Below are 21747 nucleotides of genomic sequence, written 5' to 3'. Positions count from 1 at the left end.
CATTTACTTAACTACAGTAAGTAGTTGTACTTTTATTGTTTCCTACTACTGACTGAAGTCCATCCATTTCCTTCGCCACTTCTCCTCACGAGGGTCGTGGGCGTGCTGGAGCCTATCCCAGCTGTCAACGGGCGGGAGGGGGCGGGTTACACCCTGAACTGGTTGCCAGCCAATCACAGGGCACATAGAGACAGACAACAGTCATTCTCACAATCACACCTACGGGCAATTTCGAGTGTCCAATTAATGTTGCATGTTTTCGGAATCTGGGAGGAAACCCACCCAGGCATGGGGAGAACATACAAACCCCACACAGGCGGGTCCGGGACTGAACCCGGACCTCAGAACTGTGAGGCCAACGTTTTCCAGCTGAACCACCATCCCGCCTACTGGCTAAAGTAAACTTGTTTTTAAATTATAATTTGGGTGTAAAATATGTAAAGTTGTTCCTTTTAAGAATGAAATAAATTGAAGCTTACAAAAATGGGTTTTGGGGCACTATCAACGTTTTGATAAATGAATACTTTCACTTCCCCGACTGATCATGTGATTGATCCCCGATGAGAAAATTGCTGCTTTGTCATTACTGTGTAACTCACATACACTTGAAAGTAATTAATACTTAGGAGTACCTGGCCTAGATAAAAACATTTAAACACATGCACTGGGGTGTTTTTAATATTTGTGTGGCACAATACAGAAACTCACTTAAACTTTTTGAGAGCGGAAGTAGGGAAAAAAATGAAGATCATGTTTTTGCACAAGTTTGCACACCCTCTTAGAAATGCGATGTAGCTGTGTTTTATAATTAAGCGGTCGCATTCAAACTCATGCCAAAGTGTTTTTGAAGCTTTGTTGTTTCAGTAGGCTTTTTGGACAGTTTTTGCTTTCTAGAAGTTTGTACGAACGCTGACTGGTATTTGAACCTGTTGATAATTCCCTCCACCTTGACTCTGGCCCAGTTCCACCTGAAGAAAAACAGCACCTGTAAGTATGATGTTATGTTTGTTTTGTTTTTTTTTTTTTTTGTGTCGTGGCCAAAATCCCCCTAACGTACAAAAATAGCGGATTGCCAACATTTGGGTATACAGCAATATTCATTACTAATATCGACAACCGATCCATTGAAATAAGGCCAGCATAGGTTCGATATGACGCCAGCTATCGGTACTCTCCTATCCCTGATGTATCATCACCTGCCTGAAGGAATCTCGGGAGAGAAGAAGGCTGAGGGAGTCAACCCGAACAGAAAATCTGACGTCAACTGGACCGAATGAAGCGTCTCGGAGTCCACGTTCACACTGCGACCACACGGGGGCGCGCTCTCTCCCGTGCAAGTGGCGTCGCGCGCCCCCGCGCCCGACGGGGTCGCGCCTCTGCGCCGTGCTGAGTGCAGATGTGTCGCAGATTCTTTTCCAACGGGAAAACGTCCCCCCCACGAGCCCACCGCGGGCAAGTTGCTGCCGCCACTAAGACGTCGCGGCCGCCCGAGCGCGACGCTGCGTGAGCGGCTGTCGTTAGCTCCGTTGGAGGTGGAAAAAGACGCCACTTAAAAAAAAAAAAAAAAAAAAAAAATCCACCCCCCCGGCAGGTCCGAGGCGCTCGCGCACTTGATGGAGCTGTCAGCGATCGGCGAGCAAGTGTTCGCCGTGGAATCCATCCTGAAGAAAAGAGTTCGCAAGGTAAGGCAGCTCTCGCCCCCACCTCGCACCTTGTCGTGGAACAAATGTTCGAAAAGCCCCCCCCCCCCTTCATAAGCAAGCCGCTTATCTAATTGAGGGGAAAGAGGATGGCGCTGCTGTTGTTGTTTTGGTTGATGCGCAGGCACGCTTCACGTGTCCACTTTGTCGAGGACCACGAACAGCTGGCCGAGCTTTTTCGAGGGGGCCTCCGTGTTGTTTTCTTGCCAATTATCTCCGGATCCAAATGAAGACGCACGTAGCGGCAACATTGAAAACAACGCCCCTTATACGGCCCCCCTCTTTCATTTGTTTTACTGCCGAGTGACTTTATCTAGCTCTCGTTACGACTTGCCTCATAACCTTCGAAAGTTTGCACAGACCGTCCAATCCGTTCTGAAATCGGACCCACAGATTTATTTATACTGGGTTAGTTTTTTCCTAAAGTTAATTACTTAAAAATGTTATCACTTTTTATGACTATTTTTTCGTTGTTTAATCTAATTAATTGATTAAAATTGTTTTTCAAATAATACAAAATATATGGTAATATATACTTGTAATGTACAGTAAAACTAAGTAATAAACAATACAGTATTACAAACACATTTAACATGCTTGTTTGGGTGATTAAATAATAAAATGGAGGTAGGATGAAAAATAACTGCATCAACATTTAATGTTTTTTTTCAATTTTGAAATGAATTAGGAATTTATTTAATTTAAACAATAATGTAAGAATAGTACAATAGATCATTTTACTTATACATGAAACATTCTTTTCAGTCTATTAAGTAATGAGTTAATTTATTCATACTAGATAATAAAAAAGTAAAAAGTTAGCATTGTTCTTAAATTAATTTTATTGAAATCAAAGTAAGAAATAAACTATTCAGCATATACATTAAATGTTGTATTTATTTTATGAAATATTTTTCTATCTTTTTCAAACAATTGTACTAATAAACTACTTTAAATGTTTTATTGTTTCAGTTAAATCTTTAGGTAATGTATGCTTTAATAATAATTAAATGATTAAAAAGTTTTTATACTTATATGTATTTTAAAAATATATTTAAAAAATGATTTATTGAATTACTAATTTAGTCCTTTTTGGGCAAATTCTAAAATTACAATTGTAAAATAAAGACTTGCACATTCTTTTAACATTTCCATCAGTTGCATTCCATAAATTCATTGCTTCATTAATTGTAAAATGCATTGTTTATTGTTGATAAATGCTTCATTTATTGTAAAAAAAATGGATCACTTAATGAACAATTTTACACATATTTTTAGCATTTCTATTTAAAATTTTTAAAAAAGTAGTAAATTATACTTTTTTATTTACTACCCTGTGATGTTATTTATTGCCAATAACAAAAACAAAAATAGTCATTTTAAAGGTATTTACAGTATTTATTTATTTATTGTGAATATACAATTACTTTGAACTAAAAATGTACATAATTGAAATGTTTTACATGTATTTTTTTGTTTATTCATTCATTTAATTATTATAACATGTTATTGTGTTAAAATAAACAATGTTACATCAACATTTTATGGGGGGGTCATCTACAAATGACGTTTGAACCCCATATTTCTGTTTTAAAAATTAAATGTAGCCCCTGAGCACACTCTCTAATAGCATCTGTAATACTACTATTACAGTAATAATATTAGTAATGTAATACTTGTTGACTTGGAGACAAAGTCATGCTCGCTTATGTTGTACCTTGTGCTTATGTTTTCAAAGTAAATATATGTGTTATTCTCTTTTACATTTGGTCCGTTCTGAGCAAATGATTAAATGCTAACAACAGTACATCTACAGCAGCTTCATGCTGACCTTCAATTAAAATTTCAGTCACATTGAATGCGATTTTCACTGCAATAGTAACACTGCTTAGTTCACTCGGGGCAATTATCATTCAACTGGTGTACAGGGAGACTCATTTATGCTTTTAGGCGAACTCACTGTTTTATTCAGTCGTAAAAAGAGCAAAATATGAGTTCATTACATATGTCATGACCCGTGAGGAGCACCGGATGCTTCACCAACTTAATATATTTTCACTTTCATAAATTTTCTCTGCTACCCCCCCAAGTGCCCAGCAAGAAAATTCCGTAAACATTGTGTAAGTAGATTATTGCGTTCTTATTTTCATCACACAACCTGGAGAAGCCAAGAAGTCGCCAGATCTAACATGAAATGTCTTTGGCTGTAGGAGAAGTCGTACAGCAGTAATACGATCAAATCTCGTATCTCCGCAGGGCAACGTGGAGTACCTCTTGAAATGGAAAGGATGGCCTCCAAAGTGAGTGGCAACCTTTGGGAACCAGACAATACACATGCATAGCAACATATGTAAATAAAGCACGTGGAAATAAGTTGGCGCATTGGCCAGTGAGCCGCTAGGAAAGCGTATCAAAGCTAGCTAACTGAGTGTAGCTTACCAGCTCACATAGAGACTCAACACGCAGATGACATCACGGCGACTCCATACGCTCATTGGCAAACGCCCACGTCGCTCACCAGTTCAGGCCCCGCCTTTTAAAACCATAAACATGCAAAGTCATAGCTGCTACAACATGGAACGTGATAATGGCGTCCCCAGTGGACAGAAATAATACACATGCACATTTTATGTTTAGAAATGCAAATTTTATTTTTATTGGTTTCCTCGGTTAAATGATGGAATAGTTTGTAGAATACTGATACTGAAATGCTAAAAAGTATTCTCTAGCTAATGGTAGAAGAATTGATGCATTATTCGCTGAAAAATTTCCATTTGTGGTTTTTTTTACACCACCTTGTGTTATCTTGGTGCCAACGAGCTACATTAAAGTGAGTCGGGAAACTTCATTTAGTCAAAAGTAGTGCATTGATCCCATCATGTAGTATCGACAGGTAATTACAACACTTGTTTTATATCGTTCAATAAAGGCCACAGATATCGGGCTAACACTGCATGTGACGGGATTGTAATAAAATATCCAAAAAGTGTACTGATGGAGGAAGGAATGATTTAATACACAGGTGTCAAACTTAAGGCCCGAGTCCCAGATCTGGCCGGCTGCATGATTTTATGTGGCCCGCGAAGGCAAATTATGACTATGAACTTCTGTGATTTTTGTGAGAATCTCTACCAAAATATCAATTTGTCATATCATAAATGATAATGCTGAGATATTGCAAGCATTATTGTGAACCCAAGCATCAGCAATACTTTAAAAACACATTTACCTCGCTCATAAATTTCATGTGTAAATATGATGGGGTGAAAGATTTTCATGGTTTCACAGTCATAATGGCCCTTCGAGGGAAACCGTGACTACAATGTGGCCTGTGACAAAAATGATTTTGACACCCCTGATTTAATAGAAATAAAAAATTGAACTTTTTTTTTTTTTGTGGGGGGGAATAGGTACAGCACATGGGAACCTGAGGAACACATCCTGGACCAGCGTTTAGTCCAAGCCTATGAAGAGAAGTATGACTTTATGGAAACTTATTATTGATACATCCCTCCGTGAATTAAGTGTGAATGAGAGTACGAATTTGTCGCCTTTCACCTCTGGCCCAGAGCCAGTCGGGATTGGGTCCAGCTCACCCGGGAAACCTGAACGAGGACGAGTGCTTTTGAAAATGCATGGCCGCATCCAGCAGTTCACGCTTGTGCTTGTCTTTCTTTCCTTAGAGAGCAGAGAGACCGAAGTCTGGGTCACAGGAGGAAACGATCCAAAGCCAAAAGACTCCTGTTGCAGGTGAAATGTAGAGTTTCATTCATAATTCAACTTTTTTTTTTTTTATTTGAAAAAACGTTGTGGCCCATATCAAATGATAGACTCTACGTATTGATGCGCTGATATTTGCCTTCTTTGTCTGGATTCAGAACACGGTCTATACTATGGACCTTCGTAGCGCTCACAAGACCACGGACGCGCCCCCGCGCCGTCTACGTCTCTCCCTGACCCGCTCACTACTCCCGGATGAAGAAGAGGGAGAGGACGAGGAAGATGAGGAGGAAGACGAGGAGGAAGACGAGGAGGAGGATGATGATGATGAGGAAGAGGACCGGTCATACATTGCCTGGAGGAGAGCGTCCCGGTACAACGAGATGAGGCCAAAGAGGAGATGCCTGAACCCGAGGCTGACGAGTCCTGCACAGGACGATTGGAAAAGCCTCGGAGAGGAAGAGGAGGAGGAGGAAGATGAAGTGGAAGAGGGCATTGTAGAAGAAGAGGCGGAGGAGGAGGAGCCCGAGGATGCTACAGATGAGAGTGCGGGTACTCATATTTTCTTTTTATTTTATCTTTTGAATCAAAGTTTGAATCCATTTTTTCCCCCGAAATAATTACTTAAAGGGGAAATAAAGTGCTTTGCATGAACAGTGTATCCAATAGGTCATGTCATATGTACTGTATTTTGACAACGTGATGATAAATCCTCTCTCATTTAATAGTGTTTTGAGAATATTTTTATCGACAATTACGAATTTCCAGGAGCGTTGACAGGGTTTTCGTGAGTCACGTGACATACGTGTGCAGATGAGACGTGTTACGAGCCGCAACAAAGGTTCGATTACATTGGGCCACCATTTATGCCCAGTGCTGATTTCTCGTATTTATCCTCATCTGATGAAGAAATAGCAGTATCGGTTAATCGGGAAGACGGAGGAGGGCCGCGTAACTAGTTAGCATGCCTGAGTCTTGTTCGTTATTGGAATTAACCAGGACGTGGCGCGGCGGCGGCTACGGGACGGCATGCTGCACAATTGAGCTCTCCACCGGCAGTCCGAGTCCGCGCTGGATGGAGGACATGCGCGTGGGTTTCAACCGAGAGGTGTCAGAAAAGTTACCACAGGGATAACTGGCTTGTGGTGGCCAAGCGTTTATAGCGACGTCACTTTTTGATCCTTCGATGTTGGCACTTCTTCCACAATGCGGAGGAAAAATATCCAGTATAGCTGTGCATGGCTGTGTATGGAAGTATTCCTCCATCTTCCCGATCAACCGATAGTGCTATTTCTTCATCAGATCAGGATAAGTACGAGAAATTGGCGCTGGGCATAAACGGGGTCCCATGTAATCGAGCGCACGTAGGTCATGTGTCTCGCGAAAATGGCAGCGCCCCTGAAAATTCCTAATTGTCGATAAAAATATTCCCAAAACACTATTAAATGAGAGAGGATTTAACATCACATTGTCAAAATAGAGTATATATTACATGACCTATGATACATTGTTAATGCAAACCAGTGGGTTTCCCCCTTTAAAGGGGAACTAAATTCCTTTTGTTTTCAAAATGTGTTTTATGCGCCAACACTATTCTCAACGTGGTATTCCGAATAATATAGCGTGAGTGGAAAATGAATTAAACAGATGAATTCATCCATTTTCAATCAGTTCAAGGGGGCCGCCACATTTGACAATGTCGCCCTCTGCCCCTCTGCCAGAGTATTTACGTGTTCTGCCTGTCACTATATGTTTCTGGTGCAGGTCAGAAGAGGGCCGCCACGTGGAGCCCCGCTATTGGACATTTGACGGGGGCGGAGATGACCGACCCCGTGTGGCGGCCCGCGGTCGGCCCGGCAGAGGTGACGGTCACCGACGTCACCATCAACGCTCTCACCGTGACGTTCCGAGAGGCGCGTGTGGCACACGGCTTCTTTCGAGTGTGGGGGCTGGAGGTATGAGTGGGGGCGGCCAGATTTTGGGAATTCATCCTCAACACTTGCTCCCTGCTTGGACAAGAGCTGAAATATGGTTTGCTCAGACTGACGTTGCCTTCTGTTGAAAAGACACGTACTTCTCTATGCAGGCAATGTGAGAGAGAAAAAATGAACCACGTCACATGTTTGCACTTTTTAATGATCCTACCTAATCACCGATTCCCCGCGAAACTCTTTGTCAGCGTGATTACACGCAAAGCCAACGTTATTTATAGACGGTATCGAGCAGGGGTCGGGAACCTATGGCTCGTGAGCCACAGCTGGCTCTTTTGGTGGTTGCGTATGGCTCGCACAGCCCTCACAATACATACTGGATAGGAAGTTCTGGTTCATCGCGTTACTGCTTGGCCCAAACAAAAAACAAAAAAAAAGTTTGACTCCTTTTTTTTTAACATTTTGGGACCACACATAATTTTCTCTAACAACGACCTGATCCAAGACCTCCAATGACCCCCGCCCCCCACTCTTAAAGGGGTACACTCATAATTACAAATGTTATAGTCCTTACATAGCCGATCACTGTGGTTTATAATGACATAGTGCTTATGCGCTGCCCACCACCGGAATTTTTTTTTACATAAAGACATCCCTCTGTCGGCAAGCATTGTTGGCGGGGAGGGGGACAAATGACAAAAATTCAACCTGCCGACCAGCTGGTTGTGAAACCTTTTAACGCACTTCCCGTCACAAACCACACACTGCGGCCTGTATTGCATCGCTGTACTGACAATGTTTGGTCATACCTATGCATATGAAAAGTCTTTCTCACATTTGAAAAAAAAAAACCATTAAGACCAACCTATGTTCATGAATAACGGAAGAAAGTCTCACAACCTTCATGAAATTTGGTTTAATGACGTATGAAACAGATGACATTAGTGGTAAAAAGTACTTCTCTCATCATTGGTTAGCAAAAGTATAATTCCATCCATCCATTTTCTTTGGCGCTTATCCTCACGAGGGTTGCGGGAGCGCTGGAGCCAATCCCAGCTGCCAACGGGCAGGAGGGAGGGTACACCCTGAACTGGTTGCCAGCCAATCGCAGAGCACATGGAGACAAACACCCGCCCTCACAATCACACTTTACTTTATCACACAATTTAGAGTGTTCAATTAATGTTGCATGTTTTTGGGATGTGGGTGTAAACCGGAGTGCCCGGAGGAAACCCACGCAGGCACGGGGAGAACATGCAAACTGTGAGGCCAACGCTTTACCAGCTGATTCACCGTGCCGCCCCAGTATAATTATTTAAATGAATTTAGAGACTTATTGTACTCTTAAAGTGTTGATCTTACATAAAATGCACAAATACACTTGTATTTAGTTTGAAAAAATATTGGACGGCTCTTTTGGAATGACATTTTAAAATATTTGCTGTATATCGCTCTCTCAGCCTAAATGGTTCCCGACCCCTGGTGTAGAGACTAAAGTCATCGTGTAGATGATGCTCATAGTGGTCATAAAGTGAACTCTAAAGTTCTCAGACCATTTGGAAGAAGGGAAGTGAGTGAGTGGATGAGACATTCTTTTGAAATACATTTTATATTAAACACTAATCCCCAAACTCTACGAATACTGGATGAAATGTGAAGATGATCATAAAATGCACTACAGCCGATTTAAAGCACCATTTTATACGCAACAAAAATTAACTTTTCCGGTACGACTCACCAATACATGATTACATTATACACGGTTTATCAAGTATATTTCAATAGTACTTGAATATATTTTCCTTTGTACCTGTGACAAGTTGATATTTGTGGAAGTGTAAGTCCCCGACTGTACTTTGTTCACTCTTGCTCGGCCGTGTCGCTTCCTACGCAGCGGGCCACAGGTTCATCCTGAAATCCCACCCGAAAGCCGAGTATTGCAAAACTTTTGTGAGTATGTGTCTCGAACTGCAAGGAGAAGAACCAAATGTTAGAAATGTTGCACTAAAATAATAATAATTATTAAAAAATCTAATGTATAACCGTAAAGGATTCCGTAAATGTTCCCTTTCAGGTTGTTGTACGAATGGACTTACTGATGCATTTAAACATGAGCAACTTTAACATCCATCTGCTTTTTTTTTTTTTTTTGAGCCGCTTATCCTCACGAGGGTCGCGGAAGTGCTGGAGCCTACCCCAGCTATCACCGCGCAGGAGGCGGGCTCCACCCTGCACTGGTTGCCAGCCAATCGCAGGGCAGCTATAAACAGATAACCTTTCGCACTCACATCTGCACCTACGGGCAATTTAGTCTTCAATTATCCGAGCATGCGTGTTTTGGGGATGTGGGAGAAAACACAAACGCCACACAGGTATGGCTGGGATTTGAACCCTGAACCTCAGAGCTGTGAAGCAGATGCTTAACCAGTCGGCCACCGTGGTACCTGACATTGACATATTGAAAGCTAAAATAGGACATGATAGTATATTTTTAGTCCATATTTTGAGTTAAAAAAAATAAACTTTTAACAATTAATTGTATATGAAGTTTTTCAGCCAATTATTTCAAAGTTTATATTGAACAAGTCATGTGTGCTTGTATACATATTGTAGAGATGCTGTTTTGTATATACGATACCGGTATGTCCAACTGCTGTAAAGTGGCTGTCGTGTACTGGATCTTAGTTAACAAGTAGACTCTTGTCACTCCTCAAATTGTGGCTTGTCCCCCAAGAAAATATGTAATACCCTACCTTTCATGTAGCCATCACACATTAATCATCTCTATGTATTATTTTTTTTTTAAAGTCTTGATCAGCAGCGCAGGTACAAGCAGGCCTTGTGCTGGCAACAAGCGAGATTTGTAAGTGCTGCATTGCGCTATGTCAAAGTTATCATTTGTTACAAGAAGAAAAAAAATTACAAAATCCTGCATTGTGATGTACGGAAATATGAAAGTCATTTGTGTGCCTAATCAAGTGAGGATGCTTGACAGGTGGGCATGGAAGTGCCTCATCGCAGTTCTTTTTTTTTTTTGTATGACTGCTGCTGATGAAAGAATCGATTTATGAGAAATTATCTTAATGAAGGTGAAGCATGTTTGTAGTCTTTTTATCACATTAAACTGAATGTATATTTATTCTTTTGTGGTGATATCCTGTGCGGTGGCAGAACACGGGTTTCCTTAACAATATCACTTGACCCGATGGGTCCCCAATCATTCTCGTCCGGCCCACTTTGCACTTAGGTGATGCTAACCTGCACAAAACTACAGCAGTATAAATTGACGGTGTTTAACATTTGTCATGATTATGAAATAAACGTGGCTCATTGTTGTTTTCTCGTGATTGATTCCACACAGCTGCATTGGTGCCTCGAGTTAACGGACCAGACATGAGATTTTTCAAGGCACCACCGTAAGAGTTAACGATTACATCTAGAAAATCCCGGAAATCATGCAGAGAATTTGACAAAAGTATAGCAAAGAGTACAAACGTACTTTATTGTACAATTAATTTATTGGCAAAAAAAAAAAAAAAAGTCAGACCACCAAAATAACTTAAAAAAAAAAAAAACATGAAAATGGAGCAACAGTTTTTGCTTTCTCTCAGCAAGCACCAAAGGTTTTTAACAAGAGGAAAAAAAAAAAAGTGGTCAAAGATTTTATTTCAATACTTAACAAATATTTAAATAGTCTTAAGTCCATTCTTTTTTTTTTTCATTTGTTTTTTTGGAGCAGAAATGATATAAACAAAACATTTTTTTTGATCAGTTGCTATGGGTTTGTACAGTGACTTATGTTTACATCTATATTCCTGTACATGAAACATTTCTTCAAAGAGGATGGTATAATATACTCCCAGGGCAAAAATGGATGACTGTCTGCAGTGTCGTTTTGCATCACCATATATTTCATACAAAACAAAAACAATTTTATCTAATAATTCTTGTAGCTTCAAGTTTTATTTCCCAAAAATAAAATTAAATAATATATCTATATATAAAAGACAGGGTTTTTTTTCCTCCTTGGGTTTTTTTTCTCTCTCCATATTTTTCTTATAAAATAAGTCTCAAGATATATTGCCACCTGGTTCCCCTCCCCATACATACCCAGCAACCTTTGAATGAAAAATAGTGATCATGACTGTTGTGTCTTTGTAAAAAGCTAAATAACCACTTTTCAAATCCTTTAGGTCACAACTACAAATCAACCCCCCCCCCACTCCTCCTCAGCACTTTTCACATCCAAAACATGGGAACGTTCATGTGTCCGCCCGTCTGCTTCCTTCCAAACAATACACAGCGAAAAAGGCGCATCGGTGCGTGTGGCCTTCAAACACCTTATACAGAACCCCGAAGGAAAAACGATTCTCAATACTGTACAGCGGCTCGGGAGTGCTTGTGTGTTCATTTGACACACACACCACAAATATCCAATCTAAAAAGGGAAAGGTTTGAATCTTTTAAACTATATACACAAATTGGCGTTTTTTTTTTCCTCCACATCTTTCATATTTATTACAAAATACATTATCTAAACCCACAATTTATCAGTTTTGTACAGCACTGACAATGAATTCAAACATCGTGTCTGAGAGCAAGTTGTGAGGATGAACGGAGCTGGAGCCGGACAGAAATTTTGCAAATAAAAATTTTTGAAAAAAAAAAAAAAAAATTCTCTTCTCACAGCTCAGAAGCAAGGATGGGCAATATATGTACACAAATTTAAACTAACCACAAGCCGAAGGCTAACCCTATATTGGCCTCGCCGGCTCTTTGGAGGATGGGGAAGGGCGTCAAATGTATTATAGCGCAACTATTATACCACTCTCCCCAGTGTCCTTATGCGAGTTATGGGATAATGTAAAAAAAATAAAAAACTGAAGGGAAAAAGGTGAAAAACAAAAATGTGTTGAGGCTTGTTTCACAATCCGCTGACAGAAAAACAAAAAGTAGAAATTCAGAAACAAAATATATTTCTCATCTCTGCAAAATAGATACAATCATGACTGGGTACTTGAGGAGGAAAAACAAACAATTTTTAGAAAAGGGGGAGGGGAGGGGGGGTACAGCTTGTCAATTCTTTCGCCACATTTAAAATCTGAAAAATATTCATAAAAAGGCAAAAAAATACTCAGTCCCCAAAAATATTGTCATAGACTTCGGAAGAAATATCTTCAACCTGAAACGTTGCCCTTCCACCACTTTGTACACAGTTGGCAAAAATAGATATATATTAACAGCAATAACTTACCAGTTTTTAATTTATTCATTTTTTGACTTCTAGGACTTTCTGCTGCCTATCTCCCATAGGAAGTTTCAGTTCATTTTTATACACAAAGATATTTAAATAAAAATATTAAACTTGTAAAATCCTTAGGTTAGAGACTCCCCTCGTCTCTGATGGCAGTTTGTCACGAAGACACACATGTGCTACATGAGGTCCAAACTATTGTGGTTAATGTTCGCTGCCAGCTCATGATTATTGTTGTTATTATTGTTGTTGTTATTTGGGGCCAACATGTCCGACTGTCCCGCTTGGCCCGCGTGCATGGCTGCCATGCCACTTAGCTGTGAAATGATGGAGTTCTGGTCTGAGCCGAACTGTCCGTGATCTCCGGGCCCACCTGACTGCTGCTGCTGCTGTTGTGGTGGTGGTTGGGGTGGCGCCATACTGGGTTGATGTTGGCCTATGTGGGCTGGGTGGGGCGAGCCTGTTTGAGTTTGCGGGGAAATGCGGTGGGGGGATGGCTGCGGCTGGGACGACGCCGACGAGGGTTGCATGCGAGGGGACGGGCTCGAGTGAGGAGGCTGGGATTGCGGCCGCGGCGACGGCTGCGGTGACCTCACCTGATTGCTCAGCGGACCCCCCGGACCCAGGCCTCCTTGACCTTGGAGGTGAGGGTGCGGGGACTGGGCCATCTGCTGCTGGGGACTCATGGGACTGCTGTGCTGGGCCGGTGACCCCCCGCTCAGGTGCTGCTGCTGAAGAAGCCTCTGGTGGATGTTCTGGTGAATCATTGCCTGGGAGGTTTGGGGCAGTGGCCCACCACCTTGTTGCTGCTGCTGCTGCCCAGGTAGGGTTTGTCCTGGCTGGAGCGGTGCACCCCCTGGCGCGCCGCCGCCCGGCCCTCCGTCTTGCCCTTGAGGCCCCCCCATGGAATTTTGTTGCTGTTGTTGATGCATTTGCATCTGATGCAGCCTTTGTTGGAGAGCGGCAGCCACTTGAGAAGTGTTGCCTGGGTAGCTTTGCTGCCCCGGACCACCCTGTGGCCCTCCTTGCTGCTGCTGGCCTGGACCCCTCACGCCTCCCCCGGGCTGGGGTTGCGAAGAGGGCATTCCTGGCTGTCCCTGGCCAGGCTGCATGAAGCCCTGCTGTCCTTGTTGGAACTGACCGTGGTTTGCCATCTGCTGCTGCTGTTGTTGTTGCTGCTGCTGTTGTCTTCGCAACAACAGTTCTCTGAAATGAGGAGTCATGTTGGACATGCTGTTTTGTTGGCCTGCTTGCATTCCTCCCTGCTGTTGCTGCAGGACGGCCATTTGCTGTTGCTGTAGGTTGCTGGGCAACATTGGCCGCTGTTGCTGTTGGAGTTGCTGAAGCTGAGCCATGCTGGGCACGTTCCCCCCTGTCCCACCCCCTTGAGCCATGTTCATTCCCGGTTGGCCCGCTTGGTTCACATTCATCTGCTGGCCATCCATGGAGGACAACTGATTGGGACCGGGACCAACTCCTACACCAGGTACTCCACCTGCACCCCCTTGAAATCTCACACCTCCGGGGCCTTGCGGAGGCCCCCCTTGTACTCCAGGACCACCTTGCCCACCCTGATACCTGGCCGCTCTTTGCCTGATGAAGGCCGCCATGAGCGTGGGGTTGGAGCGAAGGATGTTCAGGACTTGCTGCTGTTGGAGGGGTGAACTCGGGGAGCGCAGCGTTCTCAGGAGATCCTGTAGCGCCCCTTGGGGGAGGTTTCCCGGCCCTGCGGCGCCGGCTATTTGGCTAGCCCCTGCTGGCCCTCCCGACATCACCTGCATTATCCCGCGGTTTCCTGCCTGAGCTTGTTGCTGGTTGAGTTGCTGCTGGGCGACCGCTGACTGCTGCTGTGCCGTCATGTGACCCATCATGGTGGACCTCTGTTGCGGGTTCATCCCCGGTGCCCCGGGCCCCCACTGCTGGTTGGCCTGTTGAAGTTGCCCACCGCTTCCGGGCTGGATGTGTTGTTGGACTTGAGCAGGCAACTGAGACTGGGGGCCACCTTGCTGCATCCCAGCGAGTATCCCCTGTTGCTGAGGGTCTAACATAGTCCTGCCAATGATTCCTTGAGCCTGGGGGGGAATCCCCTGAGGTCCCATGTGAGGCATGGCCATCTGGGCTGGGTTGTTCTGGTGGTGGGGATGTTGCGGCATCATACCCCCCTGTCCTAAACCTCGGATCTGAGCCTGGGCCTGAGCCATCTGCCTCTGGGTCTCTGCAAGACGTTGGATTTTTAGGGCAGTCTCAACAGCAGCCAAAGGGGGTCCTTGCTGTTGGCCTTGTATGGGCATGGACCCTTGAACCTGGTTGGGCTGCTGTTGCTGCTGAGGTGGGGTCGTCGGGCCAAGTCCAGGTTTGCCCAGTGACTGGTGGAGAGGAGAGGCGCCCGGCGGTCTGGGATTGTATGGCGGCAAAGCACCAGCGTGCTGTTGCTGTAGTTGCTGGACATTGGAGGCCTGTTGTTGCTGGAGTTGAGGAACCATCTGCTGCTGGGGGGAGTTCATCACCCCTCCTCCGCCCATTGACTGAAACGGATGGTGTAGATGGTGTTGTGGTGGTATGGCACCACTTTGCTGCTGAACTTGCTGTTGCTGCGCAGTAGGAATGCCCATAGCACCCACACCAACTCCCTGCTGCTGAGGAAGCGCAAGCATATTTCCCTGGGTGGGTGTCTGCGGCGTAGGCGGCTGCGTGCCGACAGACGTGGGCGTACCAGGACCGGTCGCTCCATTGTTGGCTCCCGGAGAGGGCAGGCCGTTGCCTCCCGGAGCGCCTCCTGGAGCTGGTTTCCCAACCCTCTGCATGCTGGCCATTCTCCTCCTCAACATCTGGGCCTGCTGAAGCCGGTGCTGCAGTTGCTGTTGGCAGAGCTTGTGCTTGATGTTGAGGCAGAACGGCACCGGGCACTTGTTCTCCTGACAGTGCTTGGCGTGGTAGCAACACAGCGCAATAAGCTGCTTACAGATGGGGCAGCCACCATTGGTTTTTCTCTTGCAGCCTTTCGTGTGTTGGACGACACGTTTCATCTTCTGGCAGGACGGCAGAGAGCAGTTGGCGTTTCTGCACTGGCAGGCGTGGACCAACGACTGGATGCAGCGCTGGATGCTGAGACGACGCGAGTCTCCCGGGCTCTGGGTGGTGGCGCCGGTCTGATTACTGCTCTCGTCGTCCAAACCGAGGCCTAACTTCTCCATCTTGTGCTCGTGGCCCTTAGTGTTGTAGCACGTGATACAAAGGTCGTAGTCCTGGAAGAGATAACATGATCAGCAAGAAATATTTTCATCATTGTAAGAAATACAATTCAATACAATTATTAAACCGAACTGGATGCAGAGATACACAAACTATTTAGAAAGTAGAAGCATACACCATTAAATGGATGGAATGATGGATAATTGTAAGGAGGGAACTTTTGTAAACGCAGCATAAATTTAAGTATTTTGCAATGCCACAAAAAACAAAGTCTGTTCCTATAGCTCACCTCGCACACGGTACAGTGGAAACGAGTCTCCACGTGGTGTTTGCACAGATTACATGTGTAGACAAAGCGGTCTTGGCTTTGGTTATGCAACTCGACCAACATGCACATGGAGCTCCACATAGAGCGCCTCAACGAGCTGAACTCCAAGTGTTTGTCCCGGGCCAACGTCAGGAAAGCGTCACGGCCGTCCATAAGGTCGCAGGCCATCAGGGGATCGGGGTCGACAATAGGGGGCAGTGCATTGGCCATTGGGCCTGCGATTAGCCGGATCACAAAGAACACCTGCAAGGAAATGGACAGAAATGCAAATATTACAACCATTAGGAACTTAGTCTGATATCATAAGCAATGATTTAACCAGGAATAGTATGGCTGAGTGACATGGCTTTAAAAATAAAAAACAAAAAAAAAAAAACAAAACGATTTTTCTCCACAAAGTTTGTTGATTTTATTTTTCAGACTGACACCCCCCCCCCCCCCAAACAGCTTGGTTTACGTTTGGTAAAAGAAATCAGTCTCTTTGTATTGAGTTTTTTTTCCTTCCTATGGAATCAACTTCCATAGAAATAATATGGATTAAAAAAAATGTTAGCGGGCAAAATGCAGGTATGTGTTAATGTAAGTACATCAGTGGGAACCCACCACACACAAAAAAAAAAAAAAAATCTTCCACAAATAGAATAGACATTGATAAAACACGTTACTCATTCATCCCTATCGCAAGAAGTCGTGAAAAATGTATGTTCTCATACCTCTTTATGTTTTTCCATAGTGGCATAGAGTTTCTGTGAAAGATCATTGGAAACATTGGGCATCCCTGGCTTCTTCTTATTGGCTCGGCTCAGGCTGCTCTTGTTCTTGCTTGTCTTCTTATTGTTCTTCTTCTTGGCATTTTTACTGTCACCTTTACCGTCCTGGACGCAAAACGTAGGGGGATAAATGTTAGTGTCAGGTAACACAACCTCACGTGTTTACAACATTCAAGTCACTTACATCAATACTCTCATTAGAGGTGCTGTTCTCTTCCCTCTTCCGCTCTTCCTCCTCCTGCTCCAGCTCTTTAATACTCTCTTCCAACACATTGGGCCAAAAGTCCCCTTCAAAATAAGGCAACTCGTTGGCACTGGTCAAACGATCCTCTGTCGCCTGCTTGAAGATGTCCTGTCGGAGAGGAATCAAAGATACATGCAATATGTCATTAGTGGCAGCGACGAGGTTCATCATTGCCATCCTGAAAATACAAACACACTTATACTGACGATGGGTACAAACATACCAACACGAAATTTTACCCCACTTCCAATCAAAGTCAGAATTTTTTTTCTCCGAAAGGTTATTTGACGTGATTATCCTCTGGGATTTGGAGAGTTAATCTTGATTTTTCCTCTCCTATCTAACAGGAAAAGTCAGGACTGACATTCTTAATGAAAAACTGGTTTATAAGTGTCTAACTTCTCCCAAGTCCTTTAAAACAAACTCCCATTATTTCCAAGATATAGTGAAAGACCCCAGCTGTAATTGATGAAAATCCACAAGTAATTGACCCAAAAATGTTTACCATTGCCTCTGGATGGATGCCCAAAATGGCAGAAAATTACTATTTTGTCTAGGCGATCCTCCTTTACTTACTTCAACAATGGTTCTTGACATCACGATGGTACCAAAGCACAATTTTTGCCTGAAAAAAACTACTCACTTAAGCATTGTTCCTTGACACAAAGATGCCACAAGAACGTACCATTTTAAAAGTTTGATTGGTTTGACCTTAGCACAAAAAAAGCGTATCGGTGACTTTTCAGCAAGTAAGTTCAGAAAGGTTTTTCATAAGAAAATCAAACAAACAAACAACAATAAATTCAACAAATCCGAATCACGAATCGTGGGAGTTTGCTCATCCCTACTTTACCAAGCAAAAGACAGACTAAATTGTGTCACCTTGTAGTCATGCACTATTCGCTCAGCCACAGCTTTGTCCAACATCTTCTTGTACCACTCCTGGAGGCGTTTTGGTTTTGGAATTTTCTGATCAGCTGGGTGACAGTGAAAGATGTAGTCATCCCCTTCACTGGGCGGACAGGCCCAGATATGCCCAGTTGTGTAGCTGAGGAGTTGCCCAAAAAAAAAAAAAAAAAAAAAAAAAATTAGCATACAAAGTGACACTGGCAGACAAGAGAAAGACATGTTCCAAATTCATAGCTATGCGAGTTCTACAAAATCAAAAAAATAATACTGACCCCAATTTCTTGGCATACTCCAAGTAGCCTATGAGAATTTCATGGTAAACAGCTGTTCGCAGACATCGTGGCCGGAAAAAATGCACACTGTCCAGGTAGGAGATGTAAACTCGTCTGAAAGGATCATAAAAGAGTCCACAATCTTATACAGTTTAATTTAATTTTGGCCAACAGTAGCTCATTCACTTGGAAACAGTAGGGTTTTTTTTCCCCAACCCCGGAGACCTTAATCAAGATGTCCTGTTTAATGTCCATGATGTCCATCTTGTCTAAAATTTAAAAAGCATTTCAATATTTAATAGCTTTGCTGCTGTCCCCCCCCTTTTTTTTTTAAATCAAGAAGGAAAATATGATGTATATAATTTTCTTGAACATCCTCCCGAGTTTTGTCATTTATGATTACACTGCACTACTGATGATTTTGTTTTTTTCCAAAGGTATAGTTTCGGTATCAGTATCGAGGTACTAGTCAGAACTCTGGCATCGTGACAACACTACAGAAACGTGTACATTTCCCACTGAAAGATTAAATTAAGATTAAAATTCATATATTTAAAAAATAACATTTACATTAAAAAATAAAACAAGTCTGAAATATGTGTACCTTTGATTAGGTTGAGGGCAGTCTGAGCCGTATTCTTGAACATGCATTCCAAAGAAGCAGACATCTGCCCCATCAATATCTTCAAATGCAAAAAGGGCTTTTGTCCTGTATGGGAAAGACTCTGACATCTCCCCGCTATCGACAAATCTGTAAAGACAAATAATGAAAACCCTACTATTTAAAACCGTAGTCATAGACGTAGATGACATCAAATGACCTTAATGTGTTCCCATCCTTTGGATGACCTACCTGGACTTCATGCCGGGTTTAACTTCCACAACTTTGTCCGAGACGTGCACCATGCGGATGAAGACCTCGCCAGCCTCCGGGTGGCTCTGTCGTTTCAGGAAATCGTTCACCCTGGTCTCCAGGAAACAGCCTAACTTTGTCTGAGGCAACCCTGAGAGGAAAGGGAACCAGGTAAATCTTTTTTTTTTTTTTTATTCCATTAAAATATATAAAAATTGATTGGGAAGCTACTTACTTTTAGCAGAATACTTGTTCTCCCTTCTTGTCTTATTAGACTTCTTTAGGCAGCCATCACATACAAAACTGAGGTATAACAAAAACAAACTAGGTCGAGCCAACTTCGTAATTTTCCTTGTGATGACAAATAAAAAAATATTTCCTCTTACCCCAATGGCCAGATTGTGTCATTGTGTAAGACACAAATTTGGTGCATCTTGCGTCCACAGTCCAAACATTCAACAAGCCTTTAATTAAGAGAGTAAGGCACACATCACATGCAATTTGGTGATACCAGGGTGATAAATTTTGTTGGCTCAAAGCTGCGCAACTTACAGTTCAGGGTCCAGTGTGTCATTCTTCTTCTTCTCAAACTGCTCTTTGTTAATGGATCTGAAATAAATTTAAGACAGTAAGAGGACATTGTGGCAAAACTAAATTCTAGATGCTCGCAACCACCTAGCAGGCCCCACCCTGCACTGTTGGGATCCGACTAAAAACTCCGGCAAAGGCAGAAGTGGGCAGCTATGTGTGTATGTGCATGACGACTGGTCCAACAACAGCGTGGTTATTGAGAGACACTGTTCACCTGACATTAAAGTACATGTCCATTAAATGCCAGCCCTTTTACATCCCAAGGGAGCTAACTGTAGCCATCATCTTGGCTGTTTACATTTCAACGGATACTAATGCTGCAGCTGCGCTCTTTCTATTGCTGAATAAACAGTAGCGGCCCCACCCTGAAGGAGTTCACTTTATAGCCGATGACTCTAATAGGACCAAATCGGAAGACTGTACTCCTGAAGTTACACCAGTATGTTAAATGTCCAACAAGAGGTGAAAACACTTTTAGACAATGTGTACGTACATCAACATTAAGCATGGCTATTGAACCACGCCCTTCCCCCACATTGGTGAGTCAGGCCACATCTCCTTGCTGCTTATTCCTTTATACATTCCCCCCTTAGACGCAGATCCAAGCCCACCACAAAGACTGTAATAACCTGGCCAGAGTCTGCACTCAGTAAACTTCAAAACAGCTTCCAACACACAGATTGGGACCTACTTGAACACCAAGACCTGGTCAGATACACAGGGGCTGTACTGGACTCTATCATGTTCTGTATTCTGTATGTAACTGTGTGTGTGAAGAAAAGCATTTGGGTTTTTCCAAACCCTGGATGAACATACCAAGTTGAAGCCAGAAGTTTACATGAAAAAAAAATTAAAAATACATTTCTTTTTTATTATTGAAAAAAATTAAATAATTTAGGTGATCCTGAAGCAGGAGAGGTTCAGTCTGATTTTACTTCAGACAATGAGACAAACAAACAAACAAATGTGTTTTTGCACAGTGGATGAAAATTTCTGGCTTCATAAATACACAGACACACACTCAAACAATGGGTGTCAATTTGCTATTTGTACCTACGCCATGTGAAGAATAGGGGTGCACTGTAGTGAATACGTCTTCCCCAAATTAAAAAAAAAAAAATGTATGAGGAGCGGCTGTTTGGGATAATCAAGGGTGAGCATCTGGAAGCGAGTTGTAGCCTTCAGCAGCAGCTCCATGAAGTATTTTTGTGTTTGACTGCTTGTCCTCTTCAATAAACGGATTGGGACTAAAATTGCACATGCAGCTATCGCTATCCATGTCCATGTGAGGACATCATAGTACCTTTTTTCCCCCCAACTTCATGCAAGAGGCAGAGTATCTAAAGCTTGCTCTTACCTCAGATTTTGACTCATCATGTAAAGCCCCCTCAAAAAATAAATACATGCATTAAAAAAAAAAAAAAAAATCGTCCAAGGAGTTGTTAACTCAAAAAAAGAAAAAAAGAAGTTGGGGCACAGGCAAGACTGCTCTATTTGTTTTTTGTAAGATCTACAGAACAGTGAGATTAAATACGCTTTAATGGCCGACTCATACAGACAAGGTTGTGTAGAAGAATTACAAAAAAAAATTGACTTGTTAGTTTGAAGGTCACTTGTGGTACCTAGATGAGAATACAATGAGAATGTCCTGACTTTTGAGTATTTGGCTCTATTATAATGTATTAAGCTCTCATTGGTTAATAGATAAAATACTTACGTCTGTGGCTGAGTGGGGTCATCACCCAGGGACACAGACTCTCCCTGGATCTCATTGAAACACTTCTCACAGAAGTGGTACCTGTAAGAAAGAAGCCCAAATTTGGGTGAACACAATTTTCACCCACGGCACAATGACACAGCGGATGGAAAGGTAGTAGTCCCAAGTGTAACACAGGCAAGACAGCAAGCAAAAGCAGTTGCACAGGATAGCAGGAAGTCAGCAGCGCAAAACCAAGGAAATGTTTGGTAGTTGGTGGGGGAGGG

At 43.0% G+C, this 21747-nt stretch overlaps 2 protein-coding genes across 4 annotated transcripts in view; one reads left to right on the top strand and one right to left on the bottom strand.

Annotated features, from left to right (window-relative positions):
* Positions 1-150: 150 nt before the first annotated feature.
* On the top strand, positions 151-10686 carry cbx7b (chromobox homolog 7b). Of its 2 annotated transcripts, none has more exons than XM_061810293.1 (6): positions 151-1682; positions 3957-4000; positions 5111-5176; positions 5384-5450; positions 5579-5966; positions 7185-10686. In XM_061810293.1, the coding sequence occupies exons 1-6, from the start codon at positions 1614-1616 to the stop codon at positions 7379-7381; spliced, it is 831 nt and encodes a 276-aa protein (XP_061666277.1). In that variant the 5' UTR covers positions 151-1613; the 3' UTR covers positions 7382-10686. The 2 variants fall into 2 exon arrangements, with proteins under 2 accessions (XP_061666277.1, XP_061666276.1); XM_061810292.1 differs by having other exon boundaries at positions 155-1682; positions 5579-5972; positions 7185-10684.
* Positions 10687-10939: 253 nt separating this feature from the next.
* The window catches only part of ep300a (E1A binding protein p300 a), a 36597-nt gene continuing 25789 nt past the window's right edge, over positions 10940-21747 (bottom strand). For both annotated transcript variants that reach the window (XM_061810275.1, XM_061810276.1), the window contains exons 20-31: positions 21482-21562; positions 19726-19782; positions 19560-19637; positions 19409-19476; positions 19174-19324; positions 18925-19071; positions 18321-18434; positions 18022-18187; positions 17080-17247; positions 16839-17000; positions 16087-16368; positions 10940-15850 (exon numbers count right to left, since the gene is read on the bottom strand). In XM_061810275.1, coding sequence (XP_061666259.1) covers positions 12785-15850; positions 16087-16368; positions 16839-17000; positions 17080-17247; positions 18022-18187; positions 18321-18434; positions 18925-19071; positions 19174-19324; positions 19409-19476; positions 19560-19637; positions 19726-19782; positions 21482-21562 — 4540 coding nt within the window. In that variant the 3' untranslated portion in view covers positions 10940-12784. The remainder of the gene's footprint in view (positions 15851-16086; positions 16369-16838; positions 17001-17079; positions 17248-18021; positions 18188-18320; positions 18435-18924; positions 19072-19173; positions 19325-19408; positions 19477-19559; positions 19638-19725; positions 19783-21481; positions 21563-21747) is intronic.

The sequence above is a fragment of the Syngnathoides biaculeatus genome, chromosome 22 (genome assembly GCF_019802595.1).
Source record: "Syngnathoides biaculeatus isolate LvHL_M chromosome 22, ASM1980259v1, whole genome shotgun sequence".
NCBI lineage: Eukaryota > Metazoa > Chordata > Actinopteri > Syngnathiformes > Syngnathidae > Syngnathoides > Syngnathoides biaculeatus.
This window is presented reverse-complemented; position numbering and strand designations above follow the sequence as displayed.